Source organism: Zootoca vivipara, chromosome 10 (assembly GCF_965207765.1).
Source record: "Zootoca vivipara chromosome 10, rZooViv2.hap1.1, whole genome shotgun sequence".
Taxonomy (NCBI): Eukaryota; Metazoa; Chordata; class Lepidosauria; order Squamata; family Lacertidae; genus Zootoca; species Zootoca vivipara.
Window position 1 is genome coordinate 52644935 of NC_142593.1, and position 15655 is coordinate 52660589.

The window sequence follows — 15655 nt, forward strand, 5'->3', positions numbered from 1 at the left end:
AATGGTAGATTTGGGAGGGACCCTGAGGGTCCTCTAGTCCAACCCCCTGCAATGCAGGAATCTCGACTGAAGCATCCCTGCCAGGTGGCAACCCAACCCCTGTTTAAAAGGAGAAGCCCACAGCCTTATCTGCATGAAACCTTCTCTGGTTGGGCAAATTTCTGTACTCAGTCCATCAAGAAAGCACTTATAAAATTGACTCAGAGATACTACGCCGCTTGGCATTGTTAACAGTTGCGCTGCCTGAAAAAAAACTGCTGTTAAAGTTTTTAGACGTATTGCATTGCTACATTCATAGGTGCTATAAATTTGTTTCTTTGCAGCTTTGATCCAAAAAGAGCAGTCCAGCAGTTGAGAGCCTGTGGCGTCTTGGAGACCATCCGCATCAGCGCAGCTGGTTACCCATCCAGGTACCATATCTCTGAAACTTGTCTTCCGCTGTGTTGTTTTTAGTGTGTGTGTGTGTGTGTGGAAATTAACAAACACGAAAACAGAATAGAATCCGGGGGTAGGTAGAAGATAGCCAGGGAACTACTGGTTGGTTTGAATAAGATCAGAAAGGCTCTTCTGTCTTCTAGTTGTTTAACAGTGGCAACAGCAATATGACTGCCCCCTACCCCATCTCCTGGCCCCGGAATTGTTCTTGGGGATAGGAGTAACCAAGAGTGAATATTTGTGTGGAAGGACTATAAGCCCATTTCAGCACTGATTCTTTATATTAAAAAACAAAGCAGCACCCATCTTCCTCAACGCCCTTGGAGGGGCAACAATAATTTCAAGGAGAAATCCCAGCAGTAACTATTTTTCCCCGGCTACAGCATAGAGGTGGCCTCTTTTAACAATCCACGCTCCATAAAATTTCAAGTGACAAGTCTGTAAGTGAATTAAAGATTGGCCAGTCATCTGGTGTTCTGCCACATAGCATGTTTAGCGTCATCATCTTTAAGCCATTGCCCCGAACGGCCTTGTGCTAATGCAGTATGCAATGATTGGCTTACAGAGAAAGCAAGGGTAGAGGCAGGTTTGTGTTTGGAATTTGCACCACTTTTGGGGGAGCTTGGAGTTACAAAAGAAACATTTTTAGGGCTCGGTGAAATTTTGCACATCCCAAGTATAAATCAATAGGGAACAGTGACAAGGGCAAGTCATCTTTTGGGGGTGGGGGGAGTGCATCTGGCTTCACCGCTGAGCAGTTTTCGTGTTTACTATCAGCATAACTATCAGTTTTATCATCTGCAGCAATGGGATTATAATCTTAAGGCTACTGTAATGGCGAGTCCTCATGCCACTCTCCCCCCAGAATGTAAATGTGCATTAGCAACAAGAAGGGGTGAATGCAGAGTGTTCTCTATGGGTCCCCAGAGAGGCATACAGTTTGGCCAAACTTCCCTCATCTCAATGTATCTCATTATACGCTCTTCCTAGGGACGTTTCATGGGTTGACATTCTGGGGTAGTGAGGGCTCCTTTTCCTCCTTACTCTTGAAAAGAGCACCTCTGCCACAGCCACTGTAGTGAGTTTATAACAATATCTGGACTTTCAGGGGATAGTTCAATTGTGCAAACTTTTAAACTGGTTTTTGAAACCCATTTATTTTTGGCAGGGGCGTAGCGAGGCGCCACGACACCCGGGGCGGCAAATTGCCATGCACCCGGGTGGGCGCGGCGTCGCTACATAATGATGTGTGCATGTTATGTAACGATGCACGCGCCGTTACGTGGCGGGCTATGGGCCCCCCCGTGCCTCCAAAGCTGCACGCCTCCAGCTGGAGCGAGACGCACGGCTTTGGAGATGCCAATTGCGGGGCGTGGGCGTGGCCCCGAGCGACACCCCCTCCAGGGCAGTGGCCGGTGCATACCGCCCCCCGCTTGCTCCGCCCCTGATTTTCGGCCATCTTCTTCATCTTTATTCTGGCCCTTTGACAGTTTAGATGTATATATATTTTAGGACCCATTCTGCTTGTGAATTTGTTTTAAACTGTTTTAAATGCCATATTTTATATTTTATATTGCTGTAACCTGCCCTTCTGGTGAAGGGTGGGTACTAAATATGACAACAACAACAACAACAACAACAACAACAACAACAACAACAACAACAGCGATCATTGTTAGAAAAATTATCTAGAGCTCTGTCTGCAGGAATTTTATATAGTAATCTTATTTCTTTGCAAGCAGTTCCCTGCCCCATTACAGGTGTTAATACACTAATCTCAGCAATTATTCCCATTCTTCTACAGTGAAAGGCTAAAGGTGTGTCTACTTAACATTAAGCTCTAATTAATACTGGCTATAATGTCCACATCTCATTGCCATTCACCTTACAGTTTTCTCCTTTCTATAACTGCCAACTTAGATTTCACTTCATATATCTGACAACGCGGGCTTGAGTCCATGAGAGCTTTGTGCCTTAATAAATGTGTCAGTCTTTGAAGTTCCACAAGACTCTCTTGATTGTTCTTGCTGCAGGAGAGACTTAGCATGTGTACTTCTCTGGAAATTACTCATTTTAACCAGCCCTTGTTTGCACATGGTTGCTAATGCTGCTGCCCTTATCGGGGTTTTTTTGTTTTGTTTTGTTTTTAGATTATTGTATGCATCCCATTTATTTTACTACATTGTGAACATAGCTGCCAAGTCTCCCGTTTACCCCGGGAAATCCCCGTTTTTCCAGCTGTTCCTAACTGAAAAAACGGATATTTTTGTTTTTTCCCGGTTTATTCTGGCGCGGCGGCCATTTTGGAACTGGGCAAAGCAGCATCAAAAGTCACTTCTGAGCATGCTCCACCCAGTTCCAAAATGGCGGCAGCGCTACTTCCGGCCCGGTCCCTTATTTCTCTGACAGCAACTTGGCAGGTATGATTGTGAACCTCCTTGTGCGTGCAGAGAACCCCCAAAGGTTCATAACAAAATGAAATAAGCACTTACAGTAGGGCTGCATGACCTCTACCCTGTGTCCCCCAAGGAAGGATGTAGAAAGATGGCGAGACTTGACAACTTCCTCTCTTTCAGTCTTTCAAGGCTCTGAGCTGCACCTACCCCCACAATACTTTGCCCATCGGGGCTGCATCTCTCGCCACCTGTTCCACCTCCATTACATGCCTCTTAATGGCCAGATTCCGCAAGTCACAGGTGGGGAGAGTGCTATTGCACTCAGTTCCTGCTTTCGGGTTCCCCATAGACATTTGCCTAGTCACTGTGAGGGCAGGATGCTGGACTGAATGGGCCACTGGCCTGATCCAGCAGGCAGTTCTTATGCTCACATGTCTCACTGCTGTCTCTGCTGGTTTGCTCAATAGGGATGCTGTTAAAACAGTCCCCATCCACTTAGCCTCCAGCTCTGTCCTTAGCCGAGTGCCGACCATGACGCCACATAGCAGTTAGCAGCCTGAGATAAAAAGGGAGATAAAAAAGCAGGAAGGTGTGTTGCTGCGAGGTTTCTTCTTCATCTGCCTAGACCAGCCTCGTTTAATCTGCAATTCATAAGGAATTCCAGGCATTACTGCTGAGCTAGCAAACTGGAAGGCTGTTAATCGTACGTAGTCCACACAAATAAACAATCACGGTAAAGTTCAGTGGAGCTTTAATAGAGAATTTTACTTTCCTCCTGTTATTTGGGGTTTTATTCGTTTTTTTTACAGCCTTTCTATTACTAAGCCCTCCCAAAAGCCACGAAAGACATGCATATAATATTTATGGCAGCCTGTCTAAAGATCAGAAGACTTGATGGGCCTCTGGCAATGTAAGATTCTGTTTAATCGCCAGGGCAGTCTTCCTATACGGGCAAGTTCTGTGCTGATTTACATTGAAGCGAGTCTTGGTGACACTGGGCCAGTTTATACCATCTGCAGATCCTAGTGGCGACAGCTTTTTCCTGGAATGCACAATTTCAGGCTGCAGGTGAAGGGTTGCCTGTTTTTTTTTTATAACTATTTATTAAATTTTCCAATTAAACACATTTAAAACAATATACAAAACAAACAAACAAACAAACAAACATTCAAAATACATACATCACTCTTTTAACAATTCTCATTACTCATTACAAAATACTCCGCTGAGTTTGACTTCCCTCCCTCCCCTCAATAGGTTTTCTAATCCGCTCTTATCTCGCAGTTCCTTTATATCTAGTCTTTAAAGTCAATTCGTAGGATTTATTTCAAGCCTGCAAGTGTCTTTAAACCTCTACAATTCTTTTCCATATAATCCACAAATTTACTCCAATCCCTTAGAAACCTTGTCTCCCTCTGGTTTCGAATCCTGCTAGTCAGTCTCGCTAATTCTGCATATTCAATCATCTTTGTCTGCCAGTCTCCGATTGTCGGTAAGTCCTGGGTCTTCCATTTTTGGGCCAATAATGTCCTTGCCACGGTTATCGCATACAAAAATAAGGTATTATCCTCCTTGGTTATCTCTTGACCTATCATTCCTAACAAAAAGGCTTCCGGTCTCTTGGGAAAGGTATACTTAAGAATCTTTTTCAGTTCATTATATATCATTTCCCAATAGCCTTTAACCTTTTCACATTTCCACCACATATGATAAAAGTCCCCTTCCTTTTCATTGCATTTCCAGCACATTCTATTACTCATTCTATACATTTTTGCTAATTTCACCGGGGTTAAATGCCATCTATACATCATCTTCCAAACATTCTCTTTCAAAGCAGTACATGCTGTGAATTTTATTGTTTGGTTCCATAGTTTCAACCACGCATCGTATTCAATATTATGCCCAAAATCCTTAGCCCATTTTATCATTACCTCTTTCGTCAATTCATCTTTAGTATACCATTCTAACAGCAAATTGTACATTTTGGACAACAGTTTTATTCTGCCCCCTAGCAACTCTATTTGGAATTTGGACCTTCTCTCCTCAAAACCAGTTTTTTTGTCTTTTACAAATATATCATTGATTTGATGATATTGCAGCCAGCTCGTCAGGTATACTTTAACCTCTTCATACGGTTTTACTTTCCAGCCTTTTTCTGATTGTCTTAAAAATTCTTCATATGTTGGTCTCTCCCCTTCCATATTCACTTTCTTCACTATGATTACATCCATTGGTGAAGAAGGGTTGCCTGTTTTAAGGCTCTGCTGTCACAGAAACCTCCCCACATACAAGTGGATCACAAGCCCCTGTGGTTTGGGTTTAGCAGCACTTTCTGAAGCACGGCCCTTCTCCAAGCTTTGCACTTCTCTGAATTTTGCAGCCATAGAAGAATTCTCCAGCCATACAAGAATGCATACAACAACAGGGCAGATTGTGCATATAAATGCATACGTTACTGAAACTAATATTTAAAAAAGCATTACACCTGGCGGAAATAGAGTTGCAAAAACATGCAAATTACTGAAAATTGCATGCAAATATATGTACGGTAGGAGAAATTTGCAGTAAAAGGCTGGTGAATCTTCGCGGGGAATTTTAATTTTTTTAAAAAAATAAATAAATGTCAAAGCACTGTAGATTAGAAAAATGAGAAGCTGAAAGAAGTCAATGTTGACAGAATCACCTCTCCCTAATTGCAAATGTGTGTGTTTATGTATTTCTGAGTTCACCTGGCTATTGATTAAGAATTAGTGCATAGTGACAGATGGCCAATAAAAAAAAATCCTGTAAGATTCTGGTCCCTTCTGGATTTGAAACCAGTGCAGAAAAATACTCCTCTGCATTTCTGGGCACCTTAAGGTCACGGCATAAGACGAGGGTCTAACAGACAACCAGGATACTTTTAAGTCCCTCCTGGGCAGGTGGCTGAGCCACCTGAAGCTGCCTGTACATGTTTTTGTGTATAGGGTACCATGTACTTCAACATGGCTGGTTTCAATGTGTCTGCACGGCATTGGCGAAGGAGAAATTACCATTTCAGTTGTTCCTCACTGAAATATTGAGAGTTCGGGATCACCTTTGCAATCCCTTGACAAAGCTGCTGCAATGTTTCTTGTGCTCAGTATACCAGTGTTCCCTTTGTGTAATTGAGATGTTCCCTTTGTGTAATTGAGAGAGCAATTTTTTAATCATTCCTGATTGCAGAGAGCATTGACAGAGCAGGAACCTTCAAAACTATAAACACTGTATTTGGCAAAATTGGATATGCTTAATTGTGGGGGTTTTTGTGTCATGAAATACTAGATTTCTGCATATATGTCATAGAGGCTGAAAATGCATGATTCACTTTGCAGCGCTGCTCAGGAGCAGAGGGGTATGTTCGTTTTTAGATTGTACCATGATGAATGCACCATCCCTAAGAAACGGACAGTGTATCGATCACAGCCTTTTTTGTTTAAAGCAAGGAACACTGTCTCTTACTTCTTGAAAACCATTTTGAATCAATTTATCTTTGTTCTAGAAGTGCTGGCTACACTTGAAAGGTAATCTATAGAAAACATGAACTTGAATAGTTGAGCTCCTCAACTGTCACTCACAAGCTTCCTTGTGTGCGAACACTTTCGCTTTAAGATCAGTGAGTCAATGCCCAGCTGTTGCAGAAGGGTCAGTCATAAGAACAGGAGAGTTATCCTTCCTAGACCAGACCAGTGTTCCTAGTTCTGAAGAACCAGACACAATCTGGGAAGCTCATAAGCCCAGTGTCAAAGTAATGATCTTCCTGTTCATCTGTCTCCAGGGATATACTATGTGTATGGCAAGTGGAACCTGCAACAAAATGTTGCAGTATAGAATGCTCCTGTTTAGGGTTCTGACCAGCTTTGCCCTTTACTTGGATACTCCATTCCAGTGGTTCCCAAACTTATTTTTTTGCACAGACCGCTTGAAAATTGCTGGTCATCTTTGTGGACCACAGAATGATTTTTATGCCTGTTTTAGCAGTTGTAGTGTACTGTGCTAGTTGCTGGGTGTTTTGTGTGTGTGTGTTTTTTTATTGCTTCTTTTATTCTTATCTTGCATTCCACAGAATTCAAACTTTGTTGTTATTTAAATTTTTCCCTATAGAAATCTCAGGGCTGTATTCACAGGACACAGAATCTCAGGGCTGTATTCACAGGATAAAACAATGCAGCTCGTGCAGATGATTTAGCAGAGGCGTCACACATGCTGCCGAGCATCTCCTCCCATCATTCTGCACCAGCTGCAATAGGAACATGATTCATACCTGGTCAGACTTTTTGTCTGACTGGCAGCGACTCTCCAAGGCCTCAAATAGTGGTCTTTCCCCATCTACTGCTATCCAATCCTTCTAGCAGCAGATGGCCAAGGATTGAACCTGGGTCCTTCTACATGCAAAGCAGGTCTCCTGCCACTGAGCATCAGTCCCTCCCAAGGAGCCTGCAAGTGTCTGAAAGGCAAGAGGCCGTGTGAAGGCTTCTGGGACCGACCTTCTGCATGCAATGCTTATGCCCTATGACTGAGCTGTGGCCCCATTCCTTTGACTGGGCCAGTTAACGCCATCATTTCCCCCAGTACAGGAGCAGCCGTGGCCTGCGCTTATCAGTGCACATATGTGTGACTGAATGGGGAAGAGGACTAGAATAGAGACAGACACTTCGAGTAGTAATTTGGACAACAACATGTGACTCAAAGACAGAACCAATCACGAGAAAGAGGCAATAAACCAGGCCCATTATGCGAAGCTATAATTTAGTAACCAATTGCCGACATAGTTTGGCTTCAGCAGGGGGTGGGAGAGTTTGATACCTTTGTTAGCTAGGCACGTAGCTCTAGTGCCTCTGGGTCTATTCTAGGTAGAAGATCTGCAGCTTTGTGTCTAGCTAATGGCCAAATAAATTCCCCTGATGAAGACGGCTGAAACAAGTTGGGAATTGCTTCGCAAATTTACTGTTTATCGATGCTTGCCTCTTGCATCTTTCCAGGGCTGTGTACATTGAGTGCTTGAAAACTCAGGAACCCTAGAAGTAGCTGAATTATATATTTGGCATATATATGGCTCCTTGCCATACTCGCTTGCCCATTTTGCTCAGCTGGCGATGTAAAGTAGTAAAAAAAATTGGCAGAATAAATCGTGAGAAATTCTGCACATTTGCAAAATTACGCAGGTTGCAGAATTCAGCTTTTCTCGGTGCAAAATTTGGAATGCCATGCCATCGAGAGTTTGGACAGCTTTTGGCCTCTGTGCCACAGAAATGCATAAAAGCCTCTTCCCCCTCCCCCCGGGTATTTCCAACACTTTTTTTTATGTGCACTAGTTGACTGTGCAAATAGCTGGTGCTGATGATAAACCTCAGCCTTTTATAACCTATAAAATAGTTTTTTTCCCCTTAGCCTTTCTCTAAACATATTATCAAGGGACCCAGGTGGCGCTGTGGTTAAACCACTGATCAGAGGGCTTGCTGATCAGAAGGTTGGCGGTTCGAATCCCTGTGACGGGGTGAGCTCCCGTTGCTCGGTCCCAGCTCCTGCCAACCTAGCAGTTCGAAAGCACGTCAAAATGCAAGTAGATAAATAGGAACCGTTACAGCGGGAAGGTAAACGGCGTTTCCATGTGCTGCTCTGGTTTGCCAGAAGCGGCTTTGTCACGCTGGCCACATGACCTGGAAGCTATACGCCGGCTCCCTCGGCCAATAATGCGAGATGAGCGCGCAACCCCAGAGTCGGTCACGACTGGACCTAATGGTCAGGGGTCCCTTTACCTTTACCTTTAAACATATTATCACAAATATCTGTGATGGCTCGCCTGCCTTTACTGATTCCAAGCTCACCTCATCCAATATATATAGCCTCATCTAGCCAGGAGTGGTTGGGGATTGTCACATGAATGTTCCAAACTTCTCACTCATGTCTCTTTCATTCATCTGAGCTGTCTGTCGGATGCTGCAGCCTTGTACCAGTTTGGTATAAAAATCACAGCTGCTAAACTTTTACAGACATTGCACATACATAATTGAAATGTTTTCCACAGGCACCCCTCTCTGCAGACTGATTTTTTCATAATGCGCCTTAAGCTGCCTTGTAGTCCCTTCTAGGAAAACAGGCTCCATAGATTACCAATCTTTATTTATCTTTATATTGGGGGGGGGGGTTAGGCTTGGACATTGCAAGAGCCTTGGACATTGTAAGCAGTTTGATGTGTTCTGTGCCAACTGCCACACTAATATTCTTGAGCTTTATACCTGTAAGAGCCGGTTCCCAACATTCCGTCACACCTCAGCGTGACCAAAAATATGTGAACTGGCTTACAATGCATAGATTGTTTTTTTTAAAAAAAAATACAGCAGACATAGTGGGGGTTGGTGCAAGTCTGCTCACAGAGCTCTGTGACTTAGCTTGGAAAATGGACTAGTCATGCCTTCCAAATGCTGTTGGACTCCCAATTCCTACCAGCCCCAGATAGCATGGACAAAAGTCAGGGAGTCCAGCAACATCAGGAGAGCACCAGATTGCCTACTTGTGGACTACCCAGTAAAACTGCTGCAGTTGGACATACTGGGGCAGACAGACACTCTTCTACCCAATCAGGACCCTAAACATTGAGATGGAGAGGACCATTCTGGTTCCAACCTGAAAAGGGGTTTTTGTGAGCCATTGTTCTGCAAGGACCTCTGCGGAAGCAGGCAAACACTGCAGGAAAGAAATTGAGAGTCATTGCGCCTGAAGCCCACCTTCAATTCTTGAAGGTTATTGGAGGCAGGCTCTTGCTTTTTGCAGTTACTTGCATTTCAACAGTCCTTCAGAATTTTGCGGTTCACTCTTCCCTTCCCTTTTCTTTTTTGACACTCGCATGCATTTAATTATGGCAGCAGTTGGCAGCCCCAGACTCTCCTAGCAATTCTATTTAAAAGGCTCGTTTTGAGGGGTCCATAACTCAGTACTTTTAATTTGCAATGGGCTGAAACTTGGCAGACAGTGAGCCAATTTCAGAATCCGTTCTGTGGGCTCTAAATCTAAATACTGATGGCAGGAAATGCCTCTTCCGAGCGGCGAGATATAGTGCTCTGCCTCTTTGAATTAGAGCTTCGCCACGGTGTGCTCGTAGCTCAGTGCTCCCTCCAAATCTCTACCCAAAGGTTTAATTGGTAGCCAAAGGTTTCACAAAGGCTGCAGATCCTTTTGCAGAAGTGTTGGTTGGAAAAGGCCTATGTTCTCCTCTCTCAACAGGGAGATGATCAGGAAGCTGGGTTGTCCTGATTTACGTGTGTGGGAGCTTGGACAGTAGTCGAAGAATTAAGTCCAGTGCGTTCCACACCAATTGTTTGCATTTTGCATTTAATGGCTGAATAAATTGTCAGTTCACTGTGCCCCTGACTCTGCATGCACTAGCAAGAAAGAGCACCGCAGCTCCATTTCATCATGAAAACAAAGAGCCTTAGTTTCGGTAAATAGCAGGGCTGAGGCTTGGGTTAGAAGTGCTGACTTTTGATCTCAAAAAATACCGAGCAGGCCCAGAGGCTGGGACCAAGCATGAAATTTGACAGGTGAGTGTATTGAGCCAGGATAGAACTTAACACAATCTGATGGGTTTGAAGCCAGGGTGTAATCTTAACAGGCTGTAGGCAGAGCCTGGAAGAATCTGGCACTAATGGAAGAGCGATGGAGAATGAGTGTGCAATACTGGCTTTTCATCCCCCAGTACTAGTTGTTTTTCTTATGTGAACAACCCTAGACTCTGGTCTGCTTGGAACTTGGGAGTTTTGCCTAGATCTTTTGTGTGCCTCTGTTGTTGGCAGAAATGTATTCTTAGGTTCCTTCTGTATTCACAAAGCCTTCTGCTTTTGGACAGCTGCACCATTTCTGCTTCTTGCGAATATTTGAAGGCACGAGTATGGCTTCCTATACACTGTAAGGACTTCCACCTAGCTTTTCCTCGCAGCTTTCAGGTTAAACAAGCTATTATAAAGCCTCTTCTGCTTCCTTCTCAGGTGGACCTACCATGACTTCTTCAATAGGTATCGAATTCTTATGAAAAAGAAGGACACCTCAAAAAAGGAGGACAGGAAAGTAATTTGCAAGATGCTGCTGGAAAGCTTAATTAAGGTGAGCAGGGTTAAGAGTCTTTCCACATCCCATGTTGCCTTGGTACTTGTGCTCTGAAGTTCGCTTCCTCCTCCACTGCCCAGTTGGCCAGGTGTTGCCCTGACCTGGGGGACCTTGGAAATTCTAGCAGAATAAAACTCTGTCAGAAGGATTCAATGAAGTAAATGAGACATGGCCATGGGGCTTGTTGTTTTGCCCTCAGTCTAAAAAGGATCTTTTTTTGTACAGCCAGATTCTTAAGATTACTTTAGCAGTCTTTTGCCCATTCCAGGGCCTCCTTTCAATCTCACTTTATTAGAGCCAAATTGAGCATCATGTCTTCAGCTGCTTTGACTGCTCTTCCATCTTGCGGGTGAATGCTGGGAATTGCAGTTTGGCTGCAAGGAGAGGGCTTAGGTCTGTCTAACAGAGAGTTCTCAGCAACACACCTGGGAACTCCAACCCAGATTCTTTGGGGAAGCCATGATAGTAGAGCTGCATTGTAGATTAGGGTTCAGGAGACCGCAGTGACTTTGCCTGCAGCAGAAAGTTTTCAAATCTTTTCCCATTCTTGTGTTATTGCTCAGAGATGGGAAAATAATCACTCCATCGGCAGCTGCCACAGTTCTCCAGAGGTTCTTCTTCAACACTCAGGAATGTACAGCAGCATGACTTCCAACTTCTGGACTCTGAGCATGATGCTCCCAATATGTAGTTAACTCCTAAATTTGGCTTATTGCATCGGATTGCCACATCCAGACAGAGAAGACATTAAGAAAAATAGCATAGGCTGTATGCACAACCCAAGAAAATCCTAATTGTTTTTATTAAAGGGTGTACATTGTCCCTTTTCCAAGTTCCTCTCTCTAGACATGTTCAATCCTACTTCCCAAGCACATGTCCCTGTATGATGCACATGCTCATAAACATGTAAGTGTTGCACACAGAAATGTATTCATATGCACATATAAAGATGTTTGGGATTGCATCTCAGCATTAAATAGTAATGGCTGTATCACATTTATTTATGTGGTCATAGACTTCTTATAAGATACAATTGGAGTCACAGACCCTAAGTAACATACAAAGGTGGAGAGGTGTGGCAAGTAAATTACGTAAGAATGATGCTGATGATACAGGCATTTTACATGAAAGTGGGCTTAGTGCTTGCATTTCTGTGTGGTGCTTTGTTGTATTTATGTTGTTGCACAGCACCCTGAGACTATTGCAGCAAAGGGCAGTACAAAAATACCTTAATAAATAACAATAAGCATAACAAAATATGGAAAATTTGACATCTGCCCCAAACTTACTCTGAGATCACCTGAGCTCTTATCTTGATTACCAGACTTTTAAACAGGGCCACCCTTCTAGTGATATATTTGCCCTTTCCAGCCATGCATATTCCTTGCACAACACCTTTGAGTCTTCCAGGTAAAGACTTTACAGGGGGATGGATCAAATCCTTCGTCACACCATTATAATGTGCACAATAAAACATCGCAAGAGAGTTTCCTGGGAATTCATCAAAAGGCTGCCATGCCATTTCTTCCAATGGGGTCTGGTTAAATTGACCCTCCATAAAGGCTCCTAGCAAAACTAAATACAGTAGTAATGTATGAAGTAACTCTCAGCGACAGCTCCTTTCGTTTGTTGGATTCTGACTTGCAATGTCACAAGGCTCCATCGCTCTCTGTTGCTTATGTAATCCTGAATCTGAGCGTATGAATGTTGATAAAAGGGTGTCAAAGCCCAGGAACGGCTGTAGCTCAGGTGTAGAGCTTCTGCTTTGCATGCAGGTGGTCTCAGGTTCAATCCCTGGCATATCCCAAGTAGGGGAGAGAGAAACTCTTGTCTAAAAGTCTGGAGAGCTGCTGCCAGTCAATGTAGAGCTAGATCAGGCACCCCCAAAACTTTGGCCCTCCAGATGTTTTGGACTACAATCCCCATCATCCCTGACCACTGGTCCTGTTAGCTAGGGATCATGGGAGTTGTAGGCCAAAACATCTGGAGGGCCACAGTTTGGGGATGCCTGAGCTAGATGGACCAATGGTGTGACTCATTATAAGGCAGCTTCCTGTGTTCTCCTGTTCTGCATTGACTGGCAGCTGCTATCCAAGGTCTCAGACAAAAGGCTCCTTTGGGTCCTTTGCTATTTGAGGTTCTTTTTAACTGGCAATGTCAGTTAAGGACCTGCAGCTGACCTGAAACCCCTCCAGATGTTTCTAATTCCGAAATTAGTTGTACCACCAGCACCCAAGGAAGCAGTAAATAAGCTGGAAGTCACACATCATATAATTTTTGAAACTTCATGTGCAACCCAAAAGAGAGAGAACTGGGTATATGTTTGGTGTGCAAATGTGCCCCTAGCTTTTCTCATGCTCGTTTGTTCCCCACACTCTGACCTGCTTGAGAGGAAACGGGTCAGTTGTCTCATTTTGGGATACCTGCCATCTGCACAGATGTGAAACCTACGCCTAATTTCAGCTAGTTGCAAAATGTGATATAGGCCGTCTTGCGCGCTGATGGGGGAAAACTAAACGGCTGTTTCCCTTAACCCAGTTTCCCTTTATGCTTTTGAAAAGGATCCTGACAAGTTCCAGTTTGGGCGGACCAAGATCTTTTTCCGGGCGGGCCAGGTGGCGTACCTGGAGAAACTACGGGCGGATAAGTTCCGTGCCGCTACCATCATGATACAGAAGACGGTGCGTGGCTGGCTGCAGAAAGCAAAATATCGGAAGATGAAAAAGGCAGCCCTTGAAATCCAGAGGTATACCAGAGGACACCTGGCACGCAGGTAAGCAATAAAACACATGTTCTCATGAGGCCAGTGTAAGAGAAACACAATTGGTTACTGATGCTGATAACTTTGAAGTCTAGGAACTTTATATGTTGCAACCCAGTGCATGTGAACTTGCAAAGCTGCCATATACTGAATCTTGGGGACGTGTAACCAATATAGTGACTCCCAGATAGAGTCCAAGCCAGCACAGCCAATGGTCAGGGATGATAAATAATAATAATAATAATAATAATAATAATAATAATAATAATAATAATAATAATTTATTTATACCCCGCCCATCTGGCTGGGTTTCCCCAGCCACTCTGGGCGGCTTACAACAGAAAAATGAAATAAAATAATCTATTAAACATTAAAAGCCTCCCTAAACAGGGCTGCCTTCAGATGTCTTCTAAAAATCTGGTAGATGTTTTTTCCTTTGACATCTGATGGGAGGGTGTTCCACAGGGCAGGCGCCACCACCGAGAAGGCCCTCTGCCTGGTTCCCTGCAACTTGGCTTCTCACAACGAGGGAACCGCCAGAAGGCCCTCGGTACTGGACTTCAGTGTCCAGGCAGAACGATGGGGGTGGAGACGCTCCTTCAGGTATACTGGACTGAGGCCATTTAGGGCTTTAAAAGTCAGCACCAACACTTTGAACTGTGCTTGGAAACGTACTGGGAGCCAATGTAGATCTTTCAAGACCGGTGTTATGTGGCCTCGGCGGCCGCTCCCAGGCACCAGTCTAGCTGCCGCATTCTGGATTGGTTGTAGCTTCCGGGTCACCTTCAAAGGTAGCCCCACGTAGAGCGCATTGCAGTAGTCCAAACGGGAGATAACCAGAGCATGCACCACTCTGGCGAGACAGTCTGCAGGCAGGTAGGGTCTCAGCCTGCGTACCAGATGGAGCTGACAGACAGCTGCCCTGGACACAGAATTAACCTGTGCCTCCATGGACAGCTGTGAATCCAGAATGACTCCCAGGCTGCACACCTTGTCCTTCAGGGGCACAGTTACCCCATTCAGAACCAGGGAATCCTCCACACCTGCCCGCCTCCTGTCCCTCGCAAACAGTACTTCTGTCTTGTCAGGATTCAACCTCAATCTGTTAGCCGCCATCCATCCTCCAACCGCCTCCAGGCACTCACACAGGACCTTCACCACCTTCACTGGCTCTGATTTGAAAGAGAGGTAGAGCTGATGGGGAATTGTTTCTTTATTAATTATATGTCTATACTGCCCTTCATCCAAGGACCACAGGGCAGTTTACAATACAAAAACACATAACGTTGTTGGCACCCATCTGCCTCGAGAGAGTGTGTCTCTTACATGAAGGTGTTGCATTGATGGAAGTGCTACCATTGAAAAGGCTGGTTTCCTTGAAGCTTCCAGGTATGAAACCTCTGGCCATGGTGATAATGGTGCAACCATGCTTCACACAGCAATGAATGTGGCATCGGTAGCCTCCCTCCCCCCACAAGCTAATGTTCCTAGTTATTTCTACTACTTTCTTGTAAGTTGCTTTGAGAACTTTGGTGCAGAAAGCCACAAATTAATGGCTTGGGGGGAGTCATGTGCTTCAAATGTTCACTGAATGCCCTTTAAGTATACAGTGTGGCTCTCCCCACCCCTAATAACAACAACAACAACAACAACAATAAATTATTATTTATACCCTACCCATTATTTATACCCCTCCCATCTGGCTGGGTTTCCCCAGCCACTCTGGGCGGCTCCCAACCGAATATTAAAAACACAATACAGCATTAAACATTAAAAGCTTCCCTAAACAGGGCTGCCTTCAGTTGTTTATTTCCTTGACATCTGGTGGGAGGGGGCCACTGCTGAGAAGGCCCTCTGCCTGGTTCCCTGTAACCTCACTTCTTGCAGGGAGGGAGCCACCAGAAGGCCCTTGGCGCTGGACCTCAGTGTCTGGGCAGAACGA

The 15655-nt window shown here is 44.5% G+C and overlaps 1 protein-coding gene across 8 annotated transcripts in view; it reads left to right on the forward strand.

The window, feature by feature from the left end:
- The window catches only part of MYO5B (myosin VB), a 269223-nt gene that overhangs the window by 187573 nt on the left and 65995 nt on the right, over positions 1-15655 (forward strand). For all 8 annotated transcript variants that reach the window (XM_060280366.2, XM_088653127.1, XM_088653128.1 and 5 more), the window contains exons 17-19: positions 324-410; positions 10835-10949; positions 13514-13725. In XM_060280366.2, the coding sequence (XP_060136349.2) occupies positions 324-410; positions 10835-10949; positions 13514-13725 (414 nt within the window). The remainder of the gene's footprint in view (positions 1-323; positions 411-10834; positions 10950-13513; positions 13726-15655) is intronic.